Source organism: Meles meles, chromosome 16 (assembly GCF_922984935.1).
Source record: "Meles meles chromosome 16, mMelMel3.1 paternal haplotype, whole genome shotgun sequence".
Lineage (NCBI taxonomy): Eukaryota > Metazoa > Chordata > Mammalia > Carnivora > Mustelidae > Meles > Meles meles.
Window position 1 is genome coordinate 72,145,162 of NC_060081.1, and position 14,168 is coordinate 72,159,329.

At 45.0% G+C, this 14,168-nt stretch overlaps 1 protein-coding gene across 1 annotated transcript in view; it reads left to right on the plus strand.

The window, feature by feature from the left end:
* The first annotated feature begins 1,040 nt into the window (after positions 1-1,040).
* The window catches only part of PTPN1 (protein tyrosine phosphatase non-receptor type 1), a 67,191-nt gene continuing 54,063 nt past the window's right edge, over positions 1,041-14,168 (plus strand). Inside the window, exon 1 of the mRNA XM_045981839.1 lies at positions 1,041-1,249. Within this exon, the coding sequence (XP_045837795.1) occupies positions 1,187-1,249 (63 nt within the window). The 5' untranslated portion in view covers positions 1,041-1,186. The remainder of the gene's footprint in view (positions 1,250-14,168) is intronic.

Sequence of the window (14,168 nt, forward strand, 5' to 3'; positions counted from 1 at the left end):
AATGGGAATAATAATAGTGCCTATATTGTAGGGTTGTTGTAGAAATTAAATGAGAACGTGTACTTGGAATGCCAGGCACGGTGCCTGCCACAAGCCGTCAAGGGATGATCTGGGATTCAACCAGTGCCACCAGGCAGCTTCTCCAGGCAGGCTTGAGATGGGAACAATGAAAGAGAGATGATTCGGTTCTCTAGGTCCTCTGACCCCATGGAGCTCACAATCTCCATATAGAGTGCCAGGCCCAGAAATGGATGGCTTACAGTAGGGCCCACAGAGGAGGGCAACCTGACCAGCCTTTCTCACATGTGCTTAAAGGACCACAGGTATAACAGCTGGAGTTGCTGGTGAAAAATACAGATTCCTGGTAGATTCCTGGTATCTGAATCCTTTTAAGGTGCTTCTAGAAATCTGCATTATTTAATACACGAATGTACCGTATAATTTGTGTTCCACTGAGTCCAGTCTGAGCAGGATTTCCTTGCTACTTTGAGAAATATTGAAAATCATTCCAAGACCCCAATCCATTCATTTTTGCAGTGCCCAGGATAGGAGACCTCAAACAGAAATCTTGCGTCTCAGACAAGGACAGTACCCTCGAAAAAGAAAAAGGGGCGGACATTTGGCCTGAGGAGAAGGCATGCAGCCCTCGGCCCATACTCCAGCTTGCAGCACTGAGGCCAGGTCCGTGGCGCGGCAGGACGGATCCATGGTTACTTCAAGGTCACTCTGCCACTCAACTGGCTGTGTTGAGGCTTGAACCCAAGACCCACCGGGCCTTGCAAACCCACGCCCCGTGGGCGGGGCTCCCAGGGTCGCCCAGGCAACCGGCGTGGGCCACGCCCAAGCCCCGAGGCCCTAGTGGGGAGGAGAGAGCGCACGCCGCCTGACGTCTCGCGGGGCTGAGACCACTTCCCCCAGCACCTCCCCCCGGCTCCGCCCCGCGGAAGTTCTTGCCGACATTTTCGAATGTTGATTGGTTCTCTCACGCGGGGGGCGGAGCCTGAGGCAGCGCGGTGCGTACTTCCGGCTGCCGGGTTGACATGAAGAAGCAGCGGCGGCTAGGGCGGCAGTAGCGGCGGGAGTAGAGGCTTGCAGCGGTGCTGAAGAGCCGAGAGCGCGGCGCGGCCTAGAGCGGCAGGCAGTGCACTGGGCCCAGGAGGAGGCGCAGCAGCCGCCCTGGGCCGTCATGGAGATGGAAAAGGAGTTCGAGCAGATCGACAAGGCCGGGAGCTGGGCGGCCATTTACCAGGTGGGGTAGCGCCCCCGGAGCGCGGCAGGCCCCTCGCTTAGGCCGCGTGAACCTTCCCCTCAGACCCCCAGGCCCGGCCCTCCCTCTGGGTCTCGCCCTCCGCCTCGGCCCTGCTGCGTGAGGATTCGATCCGACGGCGGCTGAGGCGGGCCTCCTCTCTCTTTGTCCCCCGGGTGGGCCTGCGTCTCTCCGGGGCCTCTCAAACCGCTTTGATCCCCCACTCACCTTATATCCTCAAGGCCGGAGGCCGCCCGTCGGGGCTCTCGGCGCTAATCCCTCGCACCCTGACCCCGCCCCCCTGCTTATCCACTCTTTGTCCCCTGGGGTTGATGGAACACCCCCACTACTTCCTTTTCTAGACCGGACCACCTCAGACTCTCTTCCTTTGTCTCCCTGGGGGGAAAGGGTTACTCCCCCCTCCCTCCTTCACATTTCCTTTCCCCTCTTCTCAGTGTGTGTCAAGTCCCAAGGATGACAGTCCTCTCCCCCCTTCCTGTTCATTCATTTAGTGAACATGAATCGGCCTGCCTGTTCCGTGCTGGGCATGGCGCTGGAAGTAGTGTTTGCAGAACAAGACAGACAAGACCCTATGTCTCGCGGAGCTTGGAGTCGAATAGGGCAGTCAAACACATGAGCAAATCATTTCAGATTGTGACAGATGCGGTGAGGAAAACAAAACACCATAACGGGGTAGAGTCACTGCCTGGAAGGTGGACGATGGACCACCTCAAGGGGGGCCAGGGAGGACCTGTCAGAGGAAGAGACTTCTGCTCTGTGTGCTGAATGGGGAGCAGGGGAGAGCCCTGAGATGATCCGGCCAAAGTGCCTTTCAGCCAGAAGACCTGGAAAACCCACTCCTCTGGGGCCAAAATATTACCCTTCCGGGCAGGAAACCGGGAAGGTTAACTTTTTTTTTGCTCTCTCTAAAACAGCTTCTCTCCCCAGTGAGCATCTTATCCTTTTTGTCCTGGCTGAGATAATCGAGTCCTCCCAGTCTTCGTCTCCTTGTGGGTTACGTGGTTCATCAATTTAAAAAGTTAGGAAGGTAGGGTTTCTCACCAGTCTGCAGCAGCAGATTAACAACAGGAGAAGGTCTGCTTTCATAAGCAGCTAAATCCTCTAAAGAAAATATGAGCTCCTGATTAAATGTCATTGCGGGGGTTGTGAGGATTAACCAAAACCACACTCAGTATTTTAAACAGACGATGGACAGAATAGGGAGATTTTTGTTTCTTGTGTGAAGGGAGAAGGCATTTTATTCTGTTTTCAGCTTATAGGCTCAAAAGGCAAATTGTGAGATCCATCAGCTGGTAGTATTAAAATCTATTTTGAGCTCCACTTAAAAAGGAAAAAAGCTTTAAGCAGTTCTTTGGTATGCTTGACTAACAAAAGCCTTTTTTTGGCAGGCCTGGCTTCATGTGGATTTGCATCAAGCTTATTTGACAGGATTCTTACTAGGACTGTAATGGATATTAGCTTCTAATAGACTAGTATTTTTAACCACTGTAATCTGTATAACTGTGCTGAATCAATATATGAAATTTGTATTGTCTCATCTCTGAGTTAATTGAATGAATTCCACTAGTAACTTTAAGAATGTGTAGACAGATTTTCTACATCAGATCTAATGCAGTAGAGTCTCAAGTGGCTTTAAATGAAAAAACTGTTGGTTCGAAGTATTGATTAGAATATATCCCATCACAAGTGGAGATGGCCTCTAGGAAGCATTGGGAATATCTTTGGTACTGAAACTAAGTTGGCAACAACAGATTCATATTATAAAAAGTTCTTGGGGAGAAAAAAAGCAGTTCTTGGTTGAATTTTATTTTTTACTGTTTTAGGGCAGAGTGGGAAACCTGTCATCCAGGCATTGTTAAAACCATGTTATGCACGCCCCCAGCATGAAACCTGTTGGTTCTCAGTTAATTTCCCTCACCATTCTTATGTGTGGCTACAACATTTGAACGCCAGGAGTTAGCCACACAGCAGTGTGTTGAGATTTTCCCAGCTTCTTGGTGGATTGCATGTTCCTGGAGGTGGTTCCTTTTTATCTTAGAGAATTGTCCACTATAGGCTTTCTCACCTATACCGTACAGATATTTTTCTTTTCTAAAATTGAAATCAGAATCTCCTCTCCTTTTTGAGTTTAACAGCTCTTTATTGGGCAACTGCGGCATTTTTGAAAACGTAGAGTTCAAACGACCTTGACTCTAAAGTGGCACATTTCCCAAAGTGTGTGTCAATTTCCCAAAGCCATTATTTTTCAAGAATTCAAAGAAATGTGTTCATCATTGGTAGGAAATGGAAGTAAAAAAATTAATATTGTATAGCATGTCACAGTGAGGGCAGCCCTCTACAAAGTCATTTTGAGCTTGTGTAATCTGTTGTGATTTTAAAAATAATAGGTAATTTGGGTTTACAACTTTGTAAGTGAGACTGTGCGGTTATTTCTCACTATACTTCTTTCCTAACTAAAACAAAAAGATGCAAAAGCTTGGAAACAATTGGGAGAAGAACAAAGGGTGAATTAGGCTTGAATGCCGAGGAATGTGGTGGCTTAGGAAACAAACGTTTCGGACAAAGATTCTGTGCTAGCCTAACTTGAGAAAGTGAGCATAACTGTGTTTTTAATTGTTAAGCGCATAGGTACTAATCAGCATTTAGATATATAAAAAGTCAGTGTGCTAGCATACGTAAATGGCTTTAAAAGTTGTTTTCTGTCGTTTAAGTGATTGTGTGCCTGTTTTGAGAAGTGGAAGTCATACTTAGCGAGCCTGGAGTTTGAGTTGGTCTGGCTGTCCAGAAGAGGGGAGAGATGGCAGACACGGGAAAGGGATTGGTTTTCCAGAGCCGGAATGAAAGAGGAGAGGGCTGGAATGAATGAAAATAGCTAATGAGCTGCCCTCCGTTTGTAGTTTAAGGTTTGGGTCAGGTGTTTTGCTGTTTGTCTCATCTCCAGTTCTTTGATTCTCTGACACTGTTCACTATTTTTCAGTGTGAATGATGTGATTGTTTCGGATAAAGACGATTGCAACAATAGCTCGTGACTTGAAGTCAAGATTTATTCCATGTTAGAGGCAGCCTTTGTAAAGTGGGCTGCTCTCCCAATTGACATTTGTTTTTATAGCCGCTTTCATTATGAAATATGATCAAATGCCTGACTAGGTTAAACCATGTTATATCAGTAGTTCACTCAAATTCCTTGCTGCTATGTACAGCTTACATTGTTACAGTCCAAGAAGATGAAGGTTAGAATTTCATAGTAATTTTTATGTCAGTACCATTCTCTTCAGAGAGAAACTGTATTTTGTGCAGAGGAGAAAGATCTATACACTATGACTCACTTCACTAAAAAAAAAAAAATGACAAACGGAAATGACATGGAGAGATTGGGAAGTTCTAGTCATCTTGAGTGACCCATTAGATCTAAATGTTCTTGTGTAGCCCTGGTTTGAGTGAACTAAATTTAGGTGTCTGACCACCACTTTGGAAATGGTGGGAAGACCTTATAATTGGACTCAAGGTAACTGGGAGCACTGGTAGAAACAGTGGAGGGGAGGACTTCTTGCTATTAGTATTTCTTTGGCATCGCTGGCATATCTGTACGTACACTTTGGTACTTTTGGAAGCAGGTAAACTGTATCAGATGGCTCTGAAAAGTCAGCCCGGGGATCATGGCGATGCTGACGACTGTCAGTTGCTGGTGATCTGCCCTTGGGCTCCACAGCTTCCTCACTGCCGTTTGCAATTTAGCATGAATGGCTTCCCTAAATTCCATACCTGGTACTGAATAATGTAATTGAGTGTATACTGAATTTCATGATAGCAGACTATCAACTGCTGAAATAATTGTGCCTTTTCTTTTTCTCCCCTGCCCCCCTTTTTGAATTGTCAGTTTTCTGATTTCTATATTGCAGAACGCTTTTGGCAGTTTTTGTCCCGCACTGTGGTTTTATAAAGCAGATACTTTCTTGTATACCTTCCTGCCAGCAACAGATGCAAGCTGCTATCCCTCCCTAGTGTTGACGTGAATTTATTCATTTTTGTTACTTTGTCAGTTTGTTCATTTGTTGCTTAATTTGTCACCAGACAATCCTGACAAATAGGCTGGGCATGTTTCTTCCTACGGCCCATGTTCTGGGGGGAGATGGGGAGTCTAGCTTAGGTCATTGTCCAAGACAGTGTAGTTTGGTACCAGTCATTTCATGTACATGTTTTGAATATCCGTGAACGCTGGGCATAGTCCTTGATTCCCTCTACCACATTTCATTGATTGGCCACCATGCCATCCTTTCTACCACCCCAGGGGTCTAGGTTCTCAAATTTTGCCTGTGAGATACTTGTCATTTTTAGTTTCACACCATAGAAACGAGGGCAGCTGGTAACGAATTAATATGGTCCCTTCACGGTCTCTTCACATCTTCCCCCACCCACCCTGTATGTTCTTGACCTTACCCCTAGAATAACTGTGTTAAGAACAGACCTGATCCTGTCACTTGGTCGAACTACTTTTAGTGCTTTCGAAATACCTGTAAGGTCCAAACTCCTTCGTGTGGCCGCCAAGCTGCAGCCACCCCTCCCATGCACATTCTATTCCAGCTGCGCTAGAAGGTGCAGCGTCCTCCAAACTAACTCATCTGTAGCTTTCACTCTTCTGTGTCTTGGCTTAACACTCTGTCCAGGCTGCCTTTCCCATGGTCTGGCTCGCGTCTCCCAGCTTCAAATGTGCACCTCCTCACTTTGGATTTTGCTCTCACCCCTGCGTATGTGTTTCTAGACAGCTTCATACCTATCTCATCTAAAACCCTGCTCTTAAAGGCACTGTTTCTATCAGGGCCTGTGTCTTCTTGAGTCCAAGCTGTTGAGGTCAGCTTTTCCTTCTCTTGTTCATCTTGGTGTCCTCTGCACCAAGCACAAAGTGCCTAAGAAATGTTGGGATTAAATTGGTTGGCAGCCCTCTGCCAGGCTCTGGCAGTATAAAAACAAACAAGACCTGTTTCCCAGCTCCCATTCTAGGTGGGGAAGGAATGGTAGAAACAATGAGATTAGCCTGCATCAGTACTGGTAGCAGAGGTCACTCTTGGAGAAAATCACCACATTTTAAGGTACGGCCTACTGAGGCAATTTCATACTGTCTGCCGTGATGGCTTGGAAGAAAGGATTGAATTCTTACCTAGTGGAAGCTGATACCACCGGTTTGTTTCATAGGAACTTTACATTTAATAACAAATTTGTACTTGGACTAAGGCAAACTTAATAGGAGAATTGGAGGTGCTCTAAGAATTACTCAGTCCTTATCCCTCTTGACTTGCTCTCACGTGCCTTTTAGAAGGGCTTTGCATGTGGTTGTTTTGTGAAATATTTTTGATTATGGAATATAAAATATGGTTCTCCATAAAGTAACAACCCTTACAAAGTGTGATTTTTATTTTTCCCCCTAAGTATAAATGGTAAAGGCAAATGTTTTTTTGGTCTTTGATCAGACCACCCCTCCGGCCAGGAGAGTAGTTGAATCTTTCTTTCTTTTTTTTTTTTTTTTTTTGTCCCAGCTCTGTCCCTAACCATGCTAACTGGGCCCCTTTCTTTCTTCTTCAGTCCCTTCCTTGGTAAAAATGATCCTGGCCTAATTGATCACAGAGTTCACATCAAGTAATAAAGAGTCTTTAATGTACTCACAAAGAGAATCGAATGTTCCTAAGTCACCCTTGTAAACACTGTAGTGGTTACTCAGTTTTGTAAGGTGTGGGTGTTGGTGAGTACAGTTAGGCTTAAAAATGTGTATGAGTTTTGCAAGTATAGTCAACGACTCAAAAGAATTGAGTCTCTTCCCCCCACCCCAAGAAGTACCAAATATTTGTAATAAGTGGGGTTCATTTGATTTAGTAATGTGGGAAAATGAGTAGCACTGACATGTGCAATGTGCTTGCAGTTTTTCTCTAAGTAGCAATTGGGTGGTTTTTCCCGTAAAAGATAGAGGAACTGATTCTTGAGAATTTACGAAAGATTCAACCCCAGCTAGGTACCCAAGAGTAGCTGCCCTTTATGATGTAATTTTAGAAAGAAACCTACATCTGGTCTAAACTTCATTTGAATAGTGCGATCGTTTACACAGCTGCCATGTTTGAGAAGAAAGTACCCAAGTCTCCAGCGCTTTAGAAATAGTCATTGGTAGGAGTGGACTTCACAGTTCACTCGCTGCTACCCTTTCAGCTAGGCAGCTTGACATAATCACGAGTATCATACTGACAGTTTATAAATTTTGAATGTCTGAAAACTGGAAACAAGACCATTTCACATGGAAGATTTTTTTTCCCCCTTGAAATAGTCAAAGAAAAGTCTAGTCCGCCATATCCATTGATGGGATGTGATACGGGTCACACTGCAGACAAAGTAAAGCGACTAATAACTGATTTTTCATCTTTTAAAAAAAATTGTGACGTGATTGAATTTGCAGTTCTGAATGCTTATGATTCTAGTGAAGCAGTATGTTTTCCACATCGCCCAGGGTAATTAGATCGAACTGGTGCTTCAAGAAATTACTTTTACCATACAGACTCACAGAGTAAACATGGCTTATGAGCAAAGAGACACTTGAGGTCTATATTTTCCCTGGAAATAAATGTATATGTATATATATCTTCATACTCTGAATCTGGTGCAGTGCGAAGAAATTCCAGATCCTAATTGAGGGGTTGCCACTTGCCGAAGGAAATCTTTGGGCCCAGGTGGACTTGTGTCCTGGGCTCCTTCTCTTTTATTTGCCGAGGCTTCTTCCCAAAGACTGAGTGGGGCATGTTTTCTTTTACAGACGAAGGAAAAAAAACCTCGGCTGTGTTTGTGGCTTTTGTGGGCAAGCGACACCGCTTGCAAAGATAAGATGAGCATAGCAAAACTAGGTTTCCAAAACTGTGTTTTTCTAAATGTATTACTTAGTGATTGGAGAAGGAAAAAGTGTTCCTGATCCGTTATTCTCATAAAATGTTTTTCCCCTGACCTTTTTTCTTACTTAATGGGCTTCTTATTGGTGTATCTCTTCCTTTTGAGGAATCTCGTTTTACAATTGCCACACTAAGTTTCACTGAACAGCTTAGCTAGTTTTTATTCTGATGAGTACTGATTACTCAGAAAATTATACACTATGGCGAATTGCTTACAGGAAAGCGAACATCAAGTAATTATTCCAAATAGTTGGAGTTCTCTTAAGAACAAGAGGTTACTTAAAAATGCCTGTGGATGAAATCACTTCTCAATATAACTTCACTGGAGAGAACAAGTAGGCAAGTAGCATTTCACGGAATGTGGTAAAACAGCTTCATATTCCCTTGATGGTTACACATTTGTCACTGTTATATTTATCTCTTTTAGATTTTGTCCTGCTTCATTATTCAAATAGGGCTTACTTTGCTTCTGCACAGGCCAGGGAAAGAAATGCCTTCACTGGGTCATACATATTTGTGTGGCTCACTTGTGCGGGGAGAGAAAGCGCCTCCAAGAAGATACCTTGTGGTCTTCTTTGGGGGAGGATATTTTGTTTTGTGTGTCTTTGTTGTTGTTTGGCTTTGTTTCTCCTCTGCTTGGGAGTGTATCTTAACGGCATCTCAGAGTTAGGAGAATCTAGGAGCATCTAGGAGCATCGCCATTGTTGTTCTGCATGACCTAGAGACCAGCTCCCTGTTGCTGGGATCTTTGGGGTCATCCTCCTCCGGGATGGGGTGAGGGAGGGGGTGCAGCAGAATGGGGCAAGGTCAGGAAGTTGCATTAAGCCACATCAGGTTTACAGGCCCAAAGCCACGTTCCCAGAGCAGTCCCCCGTGCACCTGGTGATTTAGCTACAGGAGGGGAGAGCTGGTCACGTCTTCTGAACAGTCCTTGAGAAACCACATCCCTGTGATGCTGGGTTTCAGTGGATCCCTTATGCACCCATCATGATACCACTTCTGTCGATGTATACTAAACAGTCCTTCACATCCCACTAACAGTTTTCTCAGCATGTCCTGCAAATATCAGTGTCGTGACTGGTATTTGATTTCCTCTGTTCTTGTCGCAGCACCCAGGTCTGCTGCTTTCCCCCTTAGTTTTCTGCCCGCGAGGAAGGATGCATCTGAGTGTTTGAGTGACGGCAGCATGGAGTGCCCGGGCCGTTGGCAGGTCCTCCCTCACCTTTCCTTAACCACTTGTTTCCATCTTCTGTGAGCTTGTGTTCTCCCCAGAAAACTTAACCGAAACATAGTCATCGTGCAGAGAGGATCACTGTAAAAGTTTAACCAACCTAGTTGGGGTTTTTTTTGTTGTTGTTTGTTTGCTTTTGTTTGGTTTGTTTTTTTTTATGGACGTGTATTTGTCAACGGAGCTTCCTCTTGCAACTTGCTCCACCACCTGATGACAGGAAACATTTGTATTTCCCAACAGACTTGGTTTGTTGGAAGATGTTGTTTTTGAAAGTAGGAAATAGGGGTGCTCGGGTGGTGGCTCAGTCGGTTAAGCGGCTGCCTTAGGCTCAGGTCATAATCCCAGGGTCCGGGGATCGAGACCCCTGTCGGGCTCTCTGCTCAGCGGAGAGCCTGTTTCTCCCTCTCCCTCTGCCTGCCTCTCTGCCTACTTGTGTCTGTCTGTCAAATAAATAAAATCTTCAAAAAAAAAAAGTAGGAAATAAAAGTTTTTAGGAGATGGAGGCAAGCTTTGGTTAGAAGTAGGAATCCGGTGTGTCCCTAGTTCTCAGGGTGAAATGCAGCTGGAGATGGGTGTGGTCCGTCCCTTAGAATTTCCTATCTTCAGTTTGAGGAGGTGGTTACCATTCTAACTACTTTAAGAACCGGTTCGTGCTGTTGTATCCACGGGGCAAAACTTAGCTCTAATTGTTTCCCTCCTGCTTGTCTTCAGAGTAATAAATTGTCACTTTTTGGTGATGCCCACACGTCAGGTGTGTTTTGGAAGGAAGCAAGGGTGCAGCCGAACTTTAAGGTGTAAATTGGCATCACACCCTTAGTTTTGTAAACGCCTTTAATGTTGATTTTTGTAGGTTGATCATAAGGAAGTGATAAGTGTGTTAGGTTATTTGTGGTTTGAGCTAATTTTAGTCTCCTGTTCACAGCTTGCTTTATATCCTTTGACATTAAAACATGCTTTCTAGAAAGATTTTGAATGTAGGACACAATCTATATTCTCCACTGGCCTGCATTTCACAAGATACTTTCTCAATGCCTTGGAAGTTGGACAGTTTGAAGCATAGTAACATTCTTTTAAAATCATTAATTCCTCTGCTTAGCGACATCTCTCCTTTTCCAGTGGGTGAATTAGATTCTTTCATCGCGGTTTGGAACTCTTGCTCCAAGCTGGTGGCTAAAAGGGCACAGTTGATATTCGAGGGTTTTTAAAAGAGCGTGAGGGACCCTGAGGTGTACTGCTGAAGCGAGGCTCTGGTTGGCTGTGTGTCGGAAACTTTCCCCAGCCTGTGCCCTCGGTGGATAGGGTCATTTGCTCCTAAGGGCTGGGCCTTAAATGTCTCCCCAGCGCTGGTCAGTTTCACACAGGACAGTTGGTTTCCAGGCTTTAGTCCCAGGCTGCCTGGCTACCACCCTTAACCATCCAGCCTGAACAGACCTCTCCCCAGGGATTTGTGAGGTCATGGAAAAAGGTGGCTGGGTCCGGGTTCTCAGTCGGCCTTCGACTGTTGTGGGACCTTGAAAGAGTTACACGCAGGATGTGTAAAATGTGGCGATTAGACGAGATAGCCGTACAACATAACTCGAAGCTAACGTTCTACAAGTGCACAGTCACACGAGGAGCCAGGAGGATGGGGCAGCTTTTCCGGAAACCGTGGGGCTTCGTGCCCTACTCCTGCCGGACTTGGTAGCTGTTTTTGTTTTTGTTTTTGTTTTTAAATATTTTATTTATTTGACAGAGAGAAATCACAGCTAGGCAGAGAGGCAGGCAGAGAGAGAGGAGGAAGTAGGCTCCCCGAGGAGCAGAGAGCCCGATGTGGGGCTCGATCCCAGGACCCTGGGATCATGACCTGATCCGAAGGCAGAGGCTTTAACCCACTGAGCCACCCAGGCGCCCCCGGACTTGGTAGCTTTATATGTTATGTGATTCCCCCTTACCTAATAGTGAGATGGAGCTTTACATTTCCAAATTAACTCAACTTAAAACTTTAAAAATCGATTATTATGTCCTTAAAATAATTACATTGCCCAGTGAGGGCGTAAATCAGATTATCGTAAAATAACTCCGTACCATTGATGAATGTTGTTTCCTTAGAAATCCTTTTTATGTCTAAAAAGGATTATTGGGTTTTGTAATTGGACTAATACCTTGCGCTCAAGGGAGAAATGCACGGTCTGACCCATGTTCTACCCTCATTTGTAATAGAACGCAGTAAACCGAGAACATTTATTGAATCTCTTCTGTGCTCCAGGCGCTGTGCAAAGTGCTTTACATGTCCTGCCATAGCGTATGCATCGTAGATTGGTCTTTGACAGCAGGCAGTGTTTTAGGAGGACAATTAGGTATCAGAGCCTGGATGTTCTCTGCCCAGATCGCCCGTGTCCGCAGTCCATTGACAGCAGCACTGTGGTCATGCTCACGCCGGTGCTCCACTGCAGAGAGAGAGACAAGGAATTGTGCGAGGTCTCCTGGTTTGTTCGGACATAGAAAAGATAGTTTGTAGTTTTAGACCTTTACTCAGTTTTCTGTCCTCTTTTCCTAGCTGTCAGACTGGCCACCCACAGTCCTGTTTTGGTTGATCCACACAGTGTTTTCGTTTGTTTGTTTGTTTGTTTTAGGAGGAGTTTAAATTTTTGTCATTGTTTCTAAATCAGGAGAAGTTACATACAAATCTGGATTTCTGGTCTTCTCTTGAAAAATCTGAAGACTATCCTGTCTGAGCCTACCTTGGCCGTGGTCTGCTAGGCCGAGGGGCACCCCTCCTGCCGGACACACACGTGTGTGTGCTTCAGTTTAGCACAGCTCCACGGCAGGTCACGCCGCCCTCCCATACACGAACTGCCCAGTTCATGGATGTTCTTGAGTTTGCAGCTTCTAGTCCAAGTTGGGTTTTTCCTTGGCATTTGATATTAGTATTAGAATTAAGATGATTTTAAAAAGATGTTTAGCCTTGATAAGTAGCTGGTACACTGTCATTAGGGAAGATCAAAGCAAGGGAAGATAGCTAGAGGCTAATTTGGTGGCTAGTCTGAAAATACCTAGGAGAATGCCCTTGACATTAACATCCAGGATGAAATCTTGAACCAGGTGCTTCTTCCCGCCCTTCCCCTTCCCCTCTTCATCCTTAGCCCCTCCTGCTATTTTGAGGAAGTTGGAAGCTGCCACCATTTTTTTCCACCTTGGGCGACTGAGTGTAAGGGTATTCTTGTCCCATGTTCAGCTTTTTCCGCGAACTGTTTTTGATGACCAACATGGAAATTAAATTGGGACTTGATAAAAAGAATGAGTTGCACAAATATGCTTGCATTGAGAAACCGAAGAAGTAGTGTTTTTAATGACTTGTTTTATGACTTGGTTAGGGATGAGACCATTTGTCACAGGTCTGAACTCATGATTATATGGCTTCTTTACCTTACTCCGTCCAGGAATGAAATAAATGGTAGCCATGATACAATTAGAATAAATACACGTGTTACAGAGAATGTGTGTTGTTAAGGTCTCTATCCTTGTTCAGGAGCAGAAGGACGTGTTATATTATAGGTCATTCTTTTTCTTTGATCCTTCTTGATCATCTGTTATTCCACAGAGATAATGTTGTATATGACAAACTAGAACAAACAGGGAAGATTCTTTACCATTATTAGACAGTCAAGGTCTTTGTTCTAAGTGTTGTACCTTTCCCCCCAAAGCAGAATCCCAAAAGGGGATCTCCAAACCAGTTCAATATTTTAGTACCCCTACATCGTATGACAGGATGGCATTAGCCATTTTATACTTTTTTTGTATATATGAAATGAAATGAAAACCTAAAGACCAATTTCTCCGTGAAACTTTTCATGCACCTCATTTACTCTCTGTTCTAGATTGTAAGCTTCTTGCAGGCAGGGTCCATTCATTCAGTCACTCAGCAAACACATGAACAGCTCCTGGGTGCTAGGGCCTCACTAGACAGTGAGGATAGTGGTTAACAAGACACACTTGGTCCTCGCCCTTGGCAGCTTCATAGTCCAGTCAGCAAAGGGGCTGAATAGAGATAGTCCCAGTTCAGAGTGATAAAAACTCTGACAGGCCTAGGCCCAGGGCACACTTGAGAGCAGGAAAAACAGATGGAGGAGCTGTCAGGTAAGGAAGGACAGTCTATAAAAGTAATGTCCAAGTGGGGATCCCACGAGCAAGCAGGAGCGAGCCCTTGTATGTTCTCCAGACCCCAAATCTGGGCTCCTCCTTGCCCTTCATATTAAGTGTTAACATTACCTACGTTTGAGAACATGGGAACGATGTAACTTCCTTTCTCTTCGATTTTCACCCTTCTTCCATCCCTAGCACACATTTCTTGTGTATTTTATGCCTTCCCACAAATAGTTCCTTTCTCCCTTTTTTCCGTTTCCTGTGCCATTACTTCTTACCTTGACTGCGCTAATGGCCTCTGAACCCTTCTGATAGGATGGCATAGTGGAGGTTACATCATGGCATTGACCGCGTGCTACTGTGCACTGACTTATCTGTGTAGGTGTCTTTTTTTTTTTTTTAAGATTTTATTTATTCATTTGACAGAGAGAGAGATCACAAGTAGGCAGAGAGGCAGGCAGAGAGAGAGGAGGAAGCAGGCTCCCTGCAGAGCAGAGAGCCCGATGTGGGGCTCGATCCCAGGACCCTGAGATCATGACCTGAGCCGAAGGCAGCGGCTTAATCCACTGAACCACCCAGGCGCCCCCGTGTAGGTGTCTTCTTCAGGAGGAGGTTGGTGTGCCGTCAG